The 15,998-nt window shown below is 28.3% G+C and overlaps 9 protein-coding genes across 9 annotated transcripts; 5 read left to right on the top strand and 4 right to left on the bottom strand.

The window, feature by feature from the left end:
- Positions 1 to 464: 464 nt before the first annotated feature.
- Chro.60105 (BRCA1 domain protein) lies at positions 465 to 1,724 on the bottom strand. Its single annotated transcript, XM_661821.1, has 1 exon — positions 465 to 1,724. One exon carries the CDS (start codon positions 1,722 to 1,724, stop codon positions 465 to 467), a length of 1,260 nt encoding a protein of 419 aa, XP_666913.1.
- A 364-nt stretch (positions 1,725 to 2,088) lies between these two features.
- On the bottom strand, positions 2,089 to 2,502 carry Chro.60104 (TSP1 domain-containing protein TSP9 precursor). Its single annotated transcript, XM_661820.1, has 1 exon — positions 2,089 to 2,502. One exon carries the CDS (start codon positions 2,500 to 2,502, stop codon positions 2,089 to 2,091), a length of 414 nt encoding a protein of 137 aa, XP_666912.1.
- A 1,631-nt stretch (positions 2,503 to 4,133) lies between these two features.
- Positions 4,134 to 5,177, top strand: Chro.60102 (sporozoite cysteine-rich protein). The annotated part of the gene is made up of 1 exon (XM_661819.1): positions 4,134 to 5,177. The coding sequence occupies one exon, from the start codon at positions 4,134 to 4,136 to the stop codon at positions 5,175 to 5,177; it is 1,044 nt and encodes a 347-aa protein (XP_666911.1).
- A 391-nt stretch (positions 5,178 to 5,568) lies between these two features.
- On the top strand, positions 5,569 to 6,183 carry Chro.60101 (sporozoite cysteine-rich protein). The annotated part of the gene is made up of 1 exon (XM_661818.1): positions 5,569 to 6,183. The coding sequence occupies one exon, from the start codon at positions 5,569 to 5,571 to the stop codon at positions 6,181 to 6,183; it is 615 nt and encodes a 204-aa protein (XP_666910.1).
- A 754-nt stretch (positions 6,184 to 6,937) lies between these two features.
- On the top strand, positions 6,938 to 7,714 carry Chro.60100 (hypothetical protein). The annotated part of the gene is made up of 1 exon (XM_661817.1): positions 6,938 to 7,714. One exon carries the CDS (start codon positions 6,938 to 6,940, stop codon positions 7,712 to 7,714), a length of 777 nt encoding a protein of 258 aa, XP_666909.1.
- A 605-nt stretch (positions 7,715 to 8,319) lies between these two features.
- Positions 8,320 to 8,535, top strand: Chro.60099 (hypothetical protein). Its single annotated transcript, XM_661816.1, has 1 exon — positions 8,320 to 8,535. The coding sequence occupies one exon, from the start codon at positions 8,320 to 8,322 to the stop codon at positions 8,533 to 8,535; it is 216 nt and encodes a 71-aa protein (XP_666908.1).
- Positions 8,536 to 9,666: 1,131 nt separating this feature from the next.
- Positions 9,667 to 12,624, top strand: Chro.60098 (hypothetical protein). The annotated part of the gene is made up of 1 exon (XM_661815.1): positions 9,667 to 12,624. One exon carries the CDS (start codon positions 9,667 to 9,669, stop codon positions 12,622 to 12,624), a length of 2,958 nt encoding a protein of 985 aa, XP_666907.1.
- A 357-nt stretch (positions 12,625 to 12,981) lies between these two features.
- Chro.60097 (protein phosphatase-1 regulatory subunit 7 alpha2) lies at positions 12,982 to 14,001 on the bottom strand. Its single annotated transcript, XM_661814.1, has 1 exon — positions 12,982 to 14,001. The coding sequence occupies one exon, from the start codon at positions 13,999 to 14,001 to the stop codon at positions 12,982 to 12,984; it is 1,020 nt and encodes a 339-aa protein (XP_666906.1).
- Positions 14,002 to 14,440: 439 nt separating this feature from the next.
- Positions 14,441 to 15,784, bottom strand: Chro.60096 (hypothetical protein). The annotated part of the gene is made up of 1 exon (XM_661813.1): positions 14,441 to 15,784. One exon carries the CDS (start codon positions 15,782 to 15,784, stop codon positions 14,441 to 14,443), a length of 1,344 nt encoding a protein of 447 aa, XP_666905.1.
- Between the last annotated feature and the right edge of the window lie 214 nt (positions 15,785 to 15,998).

Below are 15,998 nucleotides of genomic sequence, written 5' to 3'. Positions count from 1 at the left end.
TTATTATAGTTATTCAATGCTTTAGAAGAAAAAAATATTTATCTACACATTTTTATTGTATGTATATATACACGTCATTTTCAACATTTTACATGCATGCATGCATATTAATTTCATCCACATTAAAAACAAATTAATAATTATGTGTATACCGGTATGGGGGTGGCGGGAAAAGAGGTAATATGTAAATGGAAAATTTCTTAAAAAAAAGTAGAAAAATGACGAAAATACATGTAGGCATGTATGCATGTAAGAAGAAAAATGACAATTTATTCAAATTTAAGTGGTAAATATTATAAATAGTCGATAAAATAATAAAGATACAATTTTTATTCTATTTTGATAATATTTTTACTAATGTCGATTTCTTGTTTAATTATGGAGTCAAAAATAAAATCAATTGAATAAATTTTTTGGTTTCTAAAATTTAGAGTTAAAATATAAATTTATTTTTTAAATTAAACTTACTTAAATAATTTATTAGAATCCAATAAAGTACCAATAAATATTAAATTAGATTTGTCTTGAATTTTATTAGCTTTTTCTAATTGAATAATTTCAGCATTACTTGACTTTAATAACCATGAGATTTCACTAATGGAAGGAACTTTTATATTTGGGGAAATAACAAACTTATAATTATTGAATATTGGAATATTATTTTGTGCTTTACAAATAGAATTCTTAAGAGAAAAACCAAACTTCTTTTCACCTTCCAAATCAGAAAGTAATTGATTCATACATAAATGATTAAATTCATTATAACTCAAATCTTTATTTCTATTCGAGTTTAATATATTTCTTAATGTAGATGGAGATATTATGGGAAGACCTTTTGATATTGCCCACAAAAATTTCAATGTTCTCTTTATTGAAGATGATACTACATGTGTAACTTGATCAGACATAAATTCAAGATCTTCAGAATCTATTGAAGTTATATTTGCTCTCTTAATTAACTCTATATCTTTACTTGTTGGGGTACATCCAGTCCATAATAATATTACTTTATCTGTATTGTTACTTTTTAACAATGGTAAGTTATTCATCTTTTCATCTTTAATACATTTAGGAGATTTCCTTTTTGGCCTATTTGAAAGTAAAGAATCATTTTCAATATCATCATTTAATGTTGATGTTGATTCATTTCCTAAAGATTTCTTTTTACTTTTATTAAAATCGATATCTTCTATATGATTAGTTTTTGGACTTTCTTCAATATTCTCTAACTGTATTTGATGATTATTATTATCATTATTTTCAATATTATGCCTTTTCCATCTTGGTGTCTCAATTGAATCCATAGAATCATACCTTATTAATTTAGTTTTTAAATTACCAAAATATAAATCCTCCCCTGGAATTAATTCATATTTACAATTTGGTTTAATTTTATATTTCAAATTTTTTCGGAATGTACCAATATCGCTGTTATTATCTTCAACGAAAAATTCACCATGTTCAACATATATTATTGCATGATAATCTTCATTGTTAATTTTACTATTACCCTTGAATTTTGTATTCTTTGCTCTCTTTTTAGATTTTTCATTAATTGGTTCAAAAACTGATCTTGTTGATCCACATACATAATTCTTTCCTTCATTCAATGGAAAGGAATCAATAACAGATTTATATGTTTCATCAAATATTAATAAACAACCAACTTCATCAATTTCTTCCCCATGCTTTAATTCTTCTTCTGATTCACTTCTAATATACATATTAGGTTTGTTTTCCAAACTTGATTTTTTTAAATTAATATTTATATTGTATTATTAAACTCTTATTTGCTAATTTGTGGGATTTTTTTTTGGGGTTTTTATAAATCAAATTTTTTATTATTTTTACTTTAATAATTTCATTATATTTATTAGTTATTTGTCCTATACCGGCATTCAGTGGCGCCTGACCACATAAAAATTAATATTATGGAAATTGCACCCCAAAAGTCATGCAAGGGAAAGCCATTTCCGGAAAAAAAATTAAAATGGATTACTTATATTTATATTGTATATATATATATATATAAATTGATTTATTAATTGTTAAAAAATTAGGGTTGGAAGAGTTTGATCATTGTATATATTAAAAAACACCAGAAATGTCAGTATTTTGATCAAATGCTGTCGGATAATCATTGAAAGCATATTCTTGGTTATAAGTAACTGGTGTTTCAGTAATTGGTGCAGGTCTTGAAAGGAATGTACTCTTTACAATTGCTCCAATAATAATTTGTGTAGCAATGCAAACAACAAAATAAACCCACCAGCTGTATTTCTTGTGTTCACAAAATTTACCAAAATAATCTTCAGCACATTCACAAGAAAAACCGCTATTAGGGATATCAATACAAGTCCCACCATTTTTGCAAATTTCTCCAGTTGAACAAGATTTTTCGCATTCTTGAAGTTGACATGAAGCACGCTCAGTAATTTCCTTTTCTGTCGGACACTGTACTCCACCAAGATCTGATTGAGCTAAAATAATTCTATATCTCATCTTATTACCTGTACCACAAGTAGAAGAGCATATACTCCATGCAGTCCAGCTTGAGAGTCTACAATTTACTGGACAACTTTGTTCATTACAAGATTCTATATCTGATTCATTATCTTCACATCTCCCTTTAATATCAGATTTCCAAATCAACTTTCTAGTTCGAGAACGAAATCCACCTTGGCAAGTAACACTACATTCACTCCAAGAAGACCAAGAAGAATAGGCACAATCTTCACAAGATATGCTAGTGTTGCATCCTTCATTTTCTATCAAGTTTGGACATGTGGTACCTTCAAAAGAAGCTGGTCTTAATATTAATCTAGTTCTTGATCTAGTACCTATCTGACAACTTGAACTACATTGGGACCAAGAACTCCATTCTGATACGATACAATCAACTTGGTCAGCTGAAAGATAGGCATCTTTTGATTCTACCTTAACGCTGACTATTGGTTCATTTAGACATCTTTTCCAAAATAAAGATTCAGTATAACCTTGGTTAAAAGAAATTGAAATTCCATATTCTTGTCTTTGAAAGCTAATAACCCACTTATCAAAGAATGGCCATTTTTCAAATCTTGGGGAATGGTCTACTACGGATTTAAGCCTTCTTACAACTTTTCCTTCATAAGTACATTCTCTTACTACTGTAGTGAGCAATGGATAAACTGAAATGATCAATTCATAAGAATTTTTTTTTGCGGTTGCAAACAATATTTGGAATCCATCGTCAGAAATACTACCACCGGCAGAGAGAACTTGATTTAAAGGCCAAACATCATCATCTATTAATTGAATATCAGTATCTTGTTCTATTGCAAATCCAAAACTATAAATTTATTTTTAAAATATAAACAAATAATCAAATAAAGTTATTTTTTTTTGAAAAAATTACGTCAAACTTACGTATATGGATTGGTGCATAAACGAGTTTCAGGCAGACGAAAATCTGCAATTTGTGAACTTATGTTATCAAATCTTAAAAAAAATAATAAACCAATTAATATTATGCCATTAATAATATGGCAAGACAACATTGAGCATGAATTCTTTATTAAACCTTAATTCTGGACAATTGTAATTAAAGACATAAAGCTTATTTCGATGGATTAATATTTACTATCCTTCACAAATTCTAATAAATTATTAATTTAACTAAAATGATGGTAAATTATAGATAAATTAAAATTTATCTAATATATTATTACATGGATCATATTTATATTTATTCTTATTATATTATTTATATTACATATACAGCATTGATAATAGTATTGGAAATAAGTGGGGCATGCTTTGGCGGGCTGAAATGGTACCTATTACCTGCTGTTTAATATTGAAATAAATATTAATCTAAATTGAACATGGGAAAAGGAGTTGATAATAGGATAAATTACACACACAGAAAAAAGTATTAAATTTAAAATTATATTATTAATAAAATTATAATATTTTTTAAAGATTGCTGAATAATATCAAATTTGCTATATTCTTTTAAATTAAGTAAAAGTATTGGTTATAAATAAGGATTGAATAATTAATGAGTGGACAGAAGAATTAATTTTAATTAGTTTCAAAACACCAATAAAAGGTTTTAATTCAATGTAATCAAAACAAAGTTGAAAAGAAAAATGTTAGAATTTAGACAATATGATTTAAAGTTTATGAAAATGAAAAGAATTTTGTATTTTATATTAATACATATTCTTATATTTAATATTTTAGAAATAAATTCTTTACCACCAAGTTTTAGTTGGACAAAAGCATGGAAAGATATTACCAGTGAAGGGTTAGTATATACATTTAGTTCAAATAAGCTACCTTGGTATTCTGGAGTATCTTTTAGGATTGTGGGTAAATTTAACGCAGAAAATGATAAAGAAACTTTGGTAACAATTCAGAATGGTGATTTATACCACTGTAAGTTGATTATAAATTTTGCAGCACAAACAGTAGATGTGGAATCTACAGGATATACTGCAGAAGAGAGATGGGCTAGATCTTATGCTTACTTTCCATTTCCATATAAGCCAAAATTGATGGATCTTGACTTGGTAGTTGAGAAATTAAGATGGCCAGGAGGGTTTTACTTTTATATTTCAGGAAGTGGACCATATTATCCTTGTCATAGCATAGTGTATTCAAATGTGAATAAATTAACTTTTGGTAATGGACAAAATAACTTTAGTAAATATAAAATTACAAGAAATGTTCCTTTGGCAGATCCTTATAGAAGGACTTATTTCTGGGACGAATTTCAACAAAGATACTATTTTGATGATAAAAATTTGTATTATGTAAATAGCACCGGAATTGATGAGAAATCTGGAGTACCAAATGGTGATAGAATTCCAAAACATTATAAATCTTGGCCAGAAGAACTAGAAATACATGTACATTCAGCAAGTATGTACCCAGTTAATGATAAAAGATACGGATGGGGAGGTACGGTAGCAGTATTTACAAGCGATCAGAGTCAGTTTTATTATAGAATGAATGGATTTTTTGCAACTTTGTCAAGTAATTCATATTGTTTAAGTTCGAGTGTATTATTAAGTGGGACAAGTTATACAGTTAGTGGAGATTATCCTTTTGATTTTGATAATCCAGGTCAACCTTTCAATGTAAGTTTACTTATGATTATTAAGATAATAAGCCTATTTATTATGAGGTAGGGAGAGAGGGAGGAAGAAAAAGGAAGAAGCATGATAGGCTTAGAAAATTATCTTAATAAGAGTTTTAACATTTCAAAATTGATTAACTTTTTTAATATTTTTTCTTCTCTCATCTTTATAGTCGATATTGATTAACAAAAAGTTCGGAGTTGACGTTTTTGTAAGAGAGTCATTATGGTCATTGGGAACCATATTTCATTGTGGAGTGCACTCATATAAACCAGACTCAGTAGGATTAATTTATCCAAATGAAGCAGGAGTATATTCAACTACAAGATTTGCAATATCTACATTGGATTGTGAGTATTCTCAATGGTCATCTTGGCTTCCTTGTACAAGTACTTGCAATGGTGGAACAACTTATAGATGGAGATATCCATTAAATGAGGTTATGGCAGGAGGATTAGAATGTACTATAACTTCTCAGATTTCTGCTTGTAATTCGGATGTGGAGTGTTTGCCATGCGGATTCACTGATTGGGGAAGTTGGTCTCCTTGCTCAGCTTCTTGTGACGGAGGGTTTACAATCAGGACAAGAGAATTGACCCATTCTGCTCCTGGTTGTGATTCTTTACTTAAAGAAAAATCTTCATGTAATTCTTCTCCATGCCCAGTCGATTGTGTTCTCTCTTTTTGGTCTCCTTGGACTGATTGCTCAAAGTTTTTATGCGAGGGAACCAAATCAAGATATAGAGTAGTTGTGAGGGAGGCAATGAATGGAGGTACTGCATGTCCGTCATCTAATCAGTTAAGACAGGTTGTGGAATGTTCAGGATGCGAGGGAATTTGTGATACTCAGATAGAACCAATATGCCAGAATAGTGGTGAATGTTTTAATATAGGCAACGATGGATATTATTGTAAATGTGCAGAAGGATTTTATGGTAGAAATTGTACAATCTCATCTGACAACAAGTTTAATATCATTTTAGGTACATCTTCTGGACTGGCTGTTGGATTACTAGTAGTACTATTTATATTGTTGTTAAGTAGATCACGTAATTGAAAACACTATTATATTAATTATATACTTGAAATTAGGATTTATTGTTTCTATATGACTTCTTTTTAAGATTTTAAACTGAATTATTATAGATTACTATAATTAAAGTAATTGCAATTTTTCTAGTCATTTTATTTCAATATTAACTGATCGAAACGTCATATAATGACATCTCTGATTCCTTTATATTCTGTTGGATTGTTATGGGAAAAATTGGCGGGAAATATTTACAAGTGATTGATTTTCTTAATTACCAAAAAAAAGAAAGAAAAAAGATTAAATAGATTGCATGTAGCAAACTATTTACTCGAAATAAAGTAAACATGTTTGGGCGGGAAAATTGGAGTTAATTATAATTAAGTAAAAGAGGACTAGTCAGAAATAAATGGCGAAAATTTGTAAAAGGGAAAAGAATGGTTTTAAGTCGGATTTTGAAAGATTAGAATTGTTATGAAATAGTTGAGGTCGATTAAGTTAAGTTTGAAGACTTTTTAAATAAGTAGATGGCGTAAATATATACATATATATATATATATTCATATATTTTTAAGTAAATAATTTAGTGGGAAAAGAGGGGAAATATGAAAATCTTATAAAGAAATTTACAAAGCTCGTGCTCGAAAATAAGTAAAAAAAAAGAGGATTTGGACAAAGTTAATAGAGCTAAGGTGATAAAAATAATAAAGTTCAAAAAGAAAAAAAACATTAGAGCTAAATTATAACTTCAAGTATAATATTTGTTTTAAATAAGAGCAAAATGTCATATTCAAATAATGCAAATCAAATTACATGTCAATGCGGAAAACAAGATAGATTATTACCAGCATTACCTCAAAGTTCAAATAGTAGAATGATGAGGATGATACAACAGCAAGGATGCGGTTGTATGACACCATCATCATTAAATAATAATCAGAATTACTACTTTGACAACCAGTCAAACATTTCAGGATGTTTGTTCTGCCAAAGACTTCAACATTGTTGTATTTGTGATTTCTCAAGAAGAACAGGAACAGGAATGATGAATCAAGGTAATATGTTTTGTTCTTGCTGTACATGTCCAATGCAACAACAATTTCCGTCATGTCAATGTGGAACAAACTATTTTAATACTCAACATTCAAATCCTGTAACTCCTCAACAAGCACAGATTACAGAAATTACAAATTCTAATAATGGTACCATGAATGGAAACGTAGTTGGTAATGGATTAGATAATACAATACCAAACAATTCAACTCCAGGAAATGTGTTGGTATCCACAAATTTGAATTCAATACAAAACCAAGGGCAACAAATTACGACTCAATCCGAATTATTGAATCTTAAGAATACCTCAATCAACCCTGAAATGATTAATATTGCTTTGTCAGGCCAAACACCAGAGAGTCTCTCTATTTCTATTGACTCTAAAGGTGTTATTACACTCGGAGTTAATAATCATCCAGCTCCTGTTTCTAACATACCTACTACAACAAACTCTAACGAGGAGAGCAGAAATAGGATTAGAAATGCTTTAGGTGATAGACATTAAACATTAGATTTAACATCTCGTTTTAATATTCATATCCAATAGCATTTTTCTCTAGAATTTTAATTATTCTACCGAAATAATTTTTTTTCTATTTAATTCAGGCAAATTCTAATTGACGTTTTTAATACGTGGGGTAGGCGCCACTTCATTCAATTACCATTTAAAAATAATTATTTCCATGAAAAAGAAAAAAAAATAACTTGGGATTAATAAAATTTGGCGCCAATTTAAGTTAGAATATTATATTTTCTTTTTAACAAAGGAATAGAATTGCATAGAATAGAGCTTTTGAAAACAATTTATAAAGAGTTATTAGGAAAATAAGTGATTAAGTAAGCAAGTTTCTGGTTATTTTTAGCTTTGAATTCCAAGTATTAATTTCTTCGAGTAGATTCCATTGAAACCACTATTCAATCAAAATCTATTTAATAAAGTATAATTGGATTAAATTAAATCAATATAAACCACTTTGAGTAAGCTTTCTAGTCCAAAAAAGTCCTATTGTTATTATTAGCTAAGTTAAAAAGGGGTAGATCGTACATCGCAAATAACGCAAATTGAAAAAAAGAAAAGAAACAAAGTAACAAATTTCAAAAAATCTAAATATGCTTACTCGACCAGGAACTCTGATTGAACTAAAAATTCAAGATATTAATGATTTAAAAGAGAGAATTAAAAATAAAGCAAAACAACTACAAGAAAACGAAGATTTAAATTCCATCCAAACTAATCTCAATATAAACTCCCAGGAAAATAACTCCAGAATCTTAACTTCTCAACAATCTAATAGTATCTCATCAAATAATAATGTTTATAATTAATTATTCCACTATTATTTTTCTATTATAACTCTATTCCCACTTTTGGCGGGAAATTCTTTATAATCTCAAAAAATTTCTGGGTGAAAGTCACAAAGTGAATTATTTGATTAATTATGATAAGAAAGATTAGAATATTAGTTTTTCCTACTCTTTATGTTTACTAAATATTTTTTTTGATGATAATCATATCATAAATATATCAATGCAAATAAGAAGTTATTTATCAATCTTCTAATTTTTTTTTATTTTTTTTTTTTAAATTTTCATTATACCTCCCCCACAACCCGCCTTTTAGTAGCATGCAAAAAAATTGCAGATTTCCCGCCAAAAATTCATCCGTCTATTAAAGACTTTTTGTGTGTAAGTGAAGCAGGAATGCAGGGTGGGGGTAAAAAAGTCAATAAATGGGTTTACAGTAATTTATTGGATTTTTTTTCCTTAATCTTCTTATAATTGTAAAAGTGTAACCAATATTAAACAAATAATTTTAAAAAGAGGAGGGGGGAAAAAAGTTGATAAATATAAGTATATATATGTGATTAGGGGACTACATATTTTAATGTAATGTACAAGTAAATCAGAAAATTTCCTTTTTTGAATACAAATATTTTTGAATAGTGCTACCTAGAGGATTTGGAAATTTAATTTAATAAAGTTAGGACCAAGTTAAGTAGTTTTTTTTGGGTTTGGAGAGTACAGAATAAAATAACTAGCTAGAAATCAATGATTTATAAGATTTAATTACTGAAAACAATTGAATATTAATATTTAAATATTACGGAAGATTCAAATTGAATTAACGAATTAGAAGTGAACAAAGAAAAGATTGTAAGGAGAATTCATTCAAGATCAATATCAAATAGTATTAAGAAGAATATTTATTTATATTTGAGGATATTAATAAATAATAGCAATAGCAAGAAAGAAAGAGAAATTAAAGGATTAATATAATTTGAAAAGAATATATTAAAATATAAATATATTTACTTGGGGGAAAAGTTTTTATATCTATTCAAACTCCCTGAGATTAATTGTTAATATAATATTAATCCCCTTCTCACAAAAATAAACCCTCTTCTACTAGTTAATATAAATAAAGAAAAAAAAATATAATTATTAGGAAAAGATAAAATGGATATGTCGGATTTTGTTTTCAAAGATGGAGGAAAAAGACCCATAGTAAAAACAATCCCAGGTGGTGGTACATCAGGATCTCCAACATCACCAGGATCACCTATATTTGGCGCTGGTACTAGTGGAGGAGGATCACGTGCTCCAATGCCAAAATTTAGTGGTGGATCAGGTTCTTCTCCAAGGTCAAGTATAACTCCCTTATCACCACAAAGATCTTCATCATTTAAAAGAAATTCATCATTAAGTGGAAGTAATTTAGGTGTTGATTCAAAGGCCAATAATTTATTTGGAGTGAATAAACCAATGAAAGTTTCTCCAAAAAATCAAAATGGATCAAAATATTCAACTAAGAATTCCTTTCCAATAATAACTAAGGCAAAACAAACACCAGGAGGATCAACAGAAAATAAATATAATACCAGTAATGCTACTCCTGCTCCACTTTTAGTGAAAAAAATTTCAACAGATAAAGAAGTTAATTCAGCTCAACCTTCTCCAAGAAAATCTTTAAGATTACAACCAGACTACAATAAAGATGAAGATTTAAATGAAAGAAGACATCCAACCAATGATGAATTAAGATTATTTAGTGTTCCTCCAGCCGGTTCTGATGAGAGAAAGAATGTTGTTCCAAAGAAATTCCAATCAAGAGGTAGAGATTTAACAGAAAGTGAATTTCCGCATTCAAATAAACCAGGAGAAAAAAGGACTTCAACTTCTCTTTATAGTAAAGCAGGAGGGGCTGTATTAGGAGGTACCGAAGTAATTAATGGAATGGAGGTAATTATGCCTTCTGATGAGGTTCAAGAGAGAAAAATTGGAAATGATCAATTTAGTAATCAACATAATAATAGCTTGAATAGAGGTGATTCCTTTTCTGGGAATAAAGTTGTTGTTGATATTCCAAATCCGAATGATACAAGACCGAGAAACTCAATTTTAAATACTAAGATTGTTCCAAAACATAATAAAAATTCAGCTCCAGTTATAGTACCGGTACCAGTTCCTGTTCCAGCTTCAGCTCAAACTCCTGTTCCAACTCCTGCTCCTGCTCCAAATTCTATTCAAACAAGATCATCATCCAATGGAAATATTAATAAATCCAGTGGAATGAATAATCTAAGACGATCCATTTCAAAAAAGAAGGGCTTTGCAACAATTGTTGAAGCTATGGTAAATATTGAACCAGAAGAAAATGATGAAAATAATGGAAATCAAGGAGCCATTTCTGGATTAGGCGTACCAATAGTTTTAGGTAATAATAATAATTTATTAGGACCAGATGGATTAACAATACCAACAACAAATCATAGAGTATCGGAATCTCAAGTTGTTAATTATGATGAAGAACTTGCAAATGAAGGCAAAGTTGTAGGTAGAACTAGTGTACAAATGGTAAAGATGGGTGAAATCCAAAACCAACAGCAAAAGCTTAGAAGTTCTACCAGTCTTGAGCATGGTAATACATTCAAACTTGATGAACATGGACTTACTGGACATCTTAAATGGCTTTATGGAGAAGAAACTCAAATTGATATTGCTGTTGGACCTTATGCAAAAGAACTTCCATTAGATGCTATTAAAGTTGATAAATCATATCATGTTAGTGAATTAGACCCAATTTCTCAAACAAAAATTGCTTCCAAATTTAGAAAATGGGTTAATCCAATACATGGAAGAATATTTGTTGTATTAACAACATCATTTGCTCTAGTTGGTGTTTTCTTCCAATCTCTCATTTACAATCGTCTTAATAAATGGGATAATGGTAATTGTGGTGGTGTATATGTTGAATCTTTCAGTATGAACTCTATGCTTGGACCTTGTTCAAAAACTTTAAGTGCTCTTGGAGGTTTAGTTGTTAATGAGTTAAGACAAGGTGAAATGATTCGTATGTTTTGGGCAATGTGGATGCATACTGGATTTATACATATTGGATTTAATGTAATATCTCAAGCTCAATTAGGATATATGATTGAACCAGATTGGGGTATTTTACGTTTCTTCTTATTATTCTTCTTATCAGGTGTTGGTGGTAATCTAGCAGTAGCAGTAATATCTCCTTGTTCACTAACTGTTGGAAGTTCTGGTGGTTTATTTGGAATTACAGCAGCCTCAATTCCATATACTTTTGAGAATTGGAATAATCTTCCTGCTCCAATGTTTATGTTCATTTTTAGTTTATTTTCACTTATTATTGGTATGATTTTATCATTTACAGGTGTAACAAATCCATGGGCGCATATTGGTGGTTTTGTAGTTGGTATACTTTATACATTCGCTACAATGAAAGCTTGTAAGGGTTGTTCTCCTGAGGATAGATTAGATAGATACAATAGAATGGCAGCTCTTCCATTATTTCGACTTTTTATGAAACAAGATAAAGAATGGATTAATCGTCAACTTGAGGAGAAGAAAATAAGAAAGATTGAAAAAAGAAATGCCAAAATCGCTGAACAATGGAGAAAAAACCAACGTATAAAGAAAAATGCTTTAATTAAACAAATGAAGATTGAACAGATCCAAGGAGAAATTACTGATAGTCTTGGTTTAATTGTAGATGAAAATGGAATAAAAAGGCGTACAGATTTAACCATTTTGATTGATCGTATTCCAACTGAAAAGATACCAATAAAGAACAAAATTAAAATATATTTCAAGAATCGTATTAAAAGTCTTCGTGAAAAGAAATTATTGTGGACTTTTAGAATCTTATCAGGAATTTTACTCTTATTTTACTTTATTATTGGCTGGCTTGGAACTTTCTATCCTCCACTATATTGGCCAAATCCAATTGGTGTAATATCTTTTTCTGATGGAGCAACATCATGTGGATGCTGTTATGTTGATGATGTATATACATGTGGTAGTAATCCAGACTTTATTAAATGGTGTGAAAGTAAAGGATCATCAGCTCAACCAAAGAGAACTGTATTTGGATATGATTTTTCTTGAGATTAAAAGGAAAAGAAGGAAATTTTTATTGAAATTTTCTTTCATTTCCTATATTTACTTAAGAAATATTATTTCTTATATTCCAGTAATAAGATAGAATGATGGTGATGGTGATAGTGATGATGATGATAACAAATAATGATGATAATGATAACGATAATGATGAAGATAAAGCATTAAGAATAAGGATTGAGTAATATTAAATGGTTGATTCTTAAATATTTATTTTAGGATAATTTTTAATTAATAATTTTAGACTGATTAGACTTTTAATTTAACATTTTTGTTTTTTTTATTTTGAAGAATTTAATTAATATTCACTTAGTTTTGAATTGAATTATTGAGTATAAATAATTTTTAAGAAGATTGAATAAAATGAATTTCCCCACTTCGATTAATTGGTATTGCATCCAGTTGAGTAATCCAAGGTACAATTTTAATAACAGTTAGTCTATATGCAGGCCCTAACTGGTTTTGAATAGGATTTCTTTCCAAATATAAAGTTTGGAGATTTCTTAAGTTTTTTAAAAGTTCAAGCTGATTAATATCACATATATCGTTGTCATTAATCCAAAGCTCTTCTAAAGATTCAATCTTGGATATAGCTTCCAAATTCTGAATTTTATTTCCACCCAAATCTAAGACTTTTAAATTCTGAAAAGAATCAAAGTAGACTTTATCTGGACTAATTAACTGATTATCACTTAAATATAATTCTTGGACATTATTCACATTTTTTGAGAAGTTAATTGACCAATTTACAATACGGTTACTCTGTAAACTTATTATTTTGATATTTTGAAATAATGGGATATCATCTAAAGTAGTGATTTTATTTTTTCCAAGCCAAAGTTCCTCCAGCTCAGTTAAATGATCAATATTCTCAATAATTCTGATATCATTACTTCCAACTTCTAGTAATTTTAATTCTTTATTATTATTTAATCCTTGTATGGTTTTAATCTTATTATTTGTTAGAAAAAGCTTTTTAAGCTTATTTTGATTTTCAAGATTCTCTAGCTTTTTTATTCGATTAAACGACAAATCTAAAACCTCCAAATTAACCAATTTCTCTAAATTTTCAATTTTTTTAATTTTGTTTTGGTAAAGCTCTAAAGTTTTCAATTTTATTAATTCATCCAGATTCTTGATTTTTCTTATATGATTTGAAATTAACATCAGGGATCTTAGTTTCTTGCATTTTGATAAATTTTCGATTTCACCAATTCTTCCACATTGTATATTAATTTCTTCATCATCATCATATACTGGATGGTCTATTCCAATTCTCAAACTTTTTACTGGTTCTTCTTCACTTTCACTATCTTTAGCCACATTTTGTGAATTATCTTGTTTGATTTCTTTCTCAGAATTCATATTTTAATTAGGTAAAACTGTAAATCTTGTGGGGGTAAGGTCCTAAACGACCAATAATGAATTCTGAACCGAATGAAAATTTGAAAATTAAACATTAAATTCTTTACATTAATATTATTTTTTCTTCTTTTCAGTGCTAATTGAGTTGCATTTAGAGCTTTTTTTTTTAAAAAAAAGGAGGAAATTTTCTTTATTATATTCTTTTCTTTAGTATTTATCAATTCAAAATTAATATTTTCTCTCACCGCTTATTGATTTTTTTTTAATTTTTCCACATTACGTAGTAATATTTTAGCATTGTAAAGCTTAAACATTAAATATATTCAATCAACTGATCTTGCATATTAAGAAGGAAAATGAGCATTGGTTCCGAATCTCAATTCTCCTATGTTATTTTTTCTTTCTTAAACTCAAATTCAGGTAATCTATAAATCAAAAATCATTTACTGCTTATAAGCATGTCTTCGACAAAATTATTTTGTTTATTCCATGTAACAACTCCTCCAACACCAACACTACCTATCCAAGGTAATACATCAATATTAGGATGTATTGTTAATTGATTGCATAAGTTGTTACTTCTTATAATATTACTATTATTAGCAGTTAAATGATGATTACCATTGGTAGTAGTATTACCATGGCCAGTATCACATATGGAATTCCATATTCCAATATTTGAATACTCATCAACAGGAGCAAAATCAAATCCACAATCAATTTCTTGATTTTTAACTCCAATATTATCTATCTTAGTCTTACTTTTTTCATTGAGTAAATTATCATTACAAATAATATTGTGATGATTGATTTCTGTATCTTCATTTCCAAGACTATTTCTATTGTTAACACAATTATTAATGTTATCAATTCTTTTACTTGCGATAATATTTCCATTAATATTACTTAGTTGAGTATTCATATTATAATTGGTAAATCTATATCCATTTTTAATATGTGAAAGCATTCCCTCTTGTTCAAGTATAGCAAATTGTTTGGCTCTAAGTTCTTGTAATTCATTAGTCAATTCAACAATTTTTGCTCTTAGAGATATATTTTCTTGTATTAAATTTTGTCTTTCAATTTTTTGTTTATCTCTATGTTTTTGAGCTGATTGTCTATTTCTAATCATTTGTAATATTTTCTTCTGCATTGAGTGAGGCATAGAATTAAATTCTTCAGAATTTGTATCAATCAAGGAAGTGAATTTAAATGAGCTTGGGTTGTAATTTCTTGTGTTTGGTTCATCATTGTTAATATTAATTAAACTCTTTTGATGATTGATTTCCATTTCCATTTTAGATGATATATTTCTAGAAGATGATGGAATTCTTCTCATTCTCTTTCTTTTGTTACTACTAATTCTTTGTATGACAAGGTCATCGATATTTTGACTAATTGATGATTTGCTATTACTTGGAATATTTTTCTCATTTTCATGATTCATTAAAATGTAGTTTTCTTTATTCACTCCCATCATATTCTTACCAATATCGACACTATTGTTACCTGAATCATATATCATTTCACCAATGACTTCACTGCTTCTTGGCGAGCTTAATGTATTATTTGTGGATATTGAAGCCCTATAACTATTAATATGTCTTAAATTATGTTGATGATTAAGTCGATCATTGTTTTGATGATTTGAATGACTACTTTCATCGCTTGTATATGGAGGAGATATTAATTTTCCATTCAATTCATTTTCATAATCCAACATTTGACTGGAATTTTCATTCACATATTTGTGTTTTTTTGGAGTAATATTTTGATTATTCATCTTTATTTAATTATTTATATATATTTATACATATATACATGTATAAATATATATAATATATATATATATATATATATATATTACATATATATTATTTGTATTGTTAATTATTAAAAAAATATAAGTTAATTATTGTTTTATTCTTTCATTCAAGCCCGATTTTTCTTTATTCCCACAAACTTTAACTGCAACAAATTTTTTTTTATTAATATAA

The sequence above is a fragment of the Cryptosporidium hominis genome, assembly GCF_000006425.1.
Source record: "Cryptosporidium hominis TU502 chromosome 6 CHRO016055, whole genome shotgun sequence".
NCBI classification, from domain to species: Eukaryota; Apicomplexa; class Conoidasida; order Eucoccidiorida; family Cryptosporidiidae; genus Cryptosporidium; species Cryptosporidium hominis.
The sequence above is the reverse complement of the archived record's forward strand: the minus strand, read 5'-3'. Positions and strand labels throughout refer to the sequence as shown.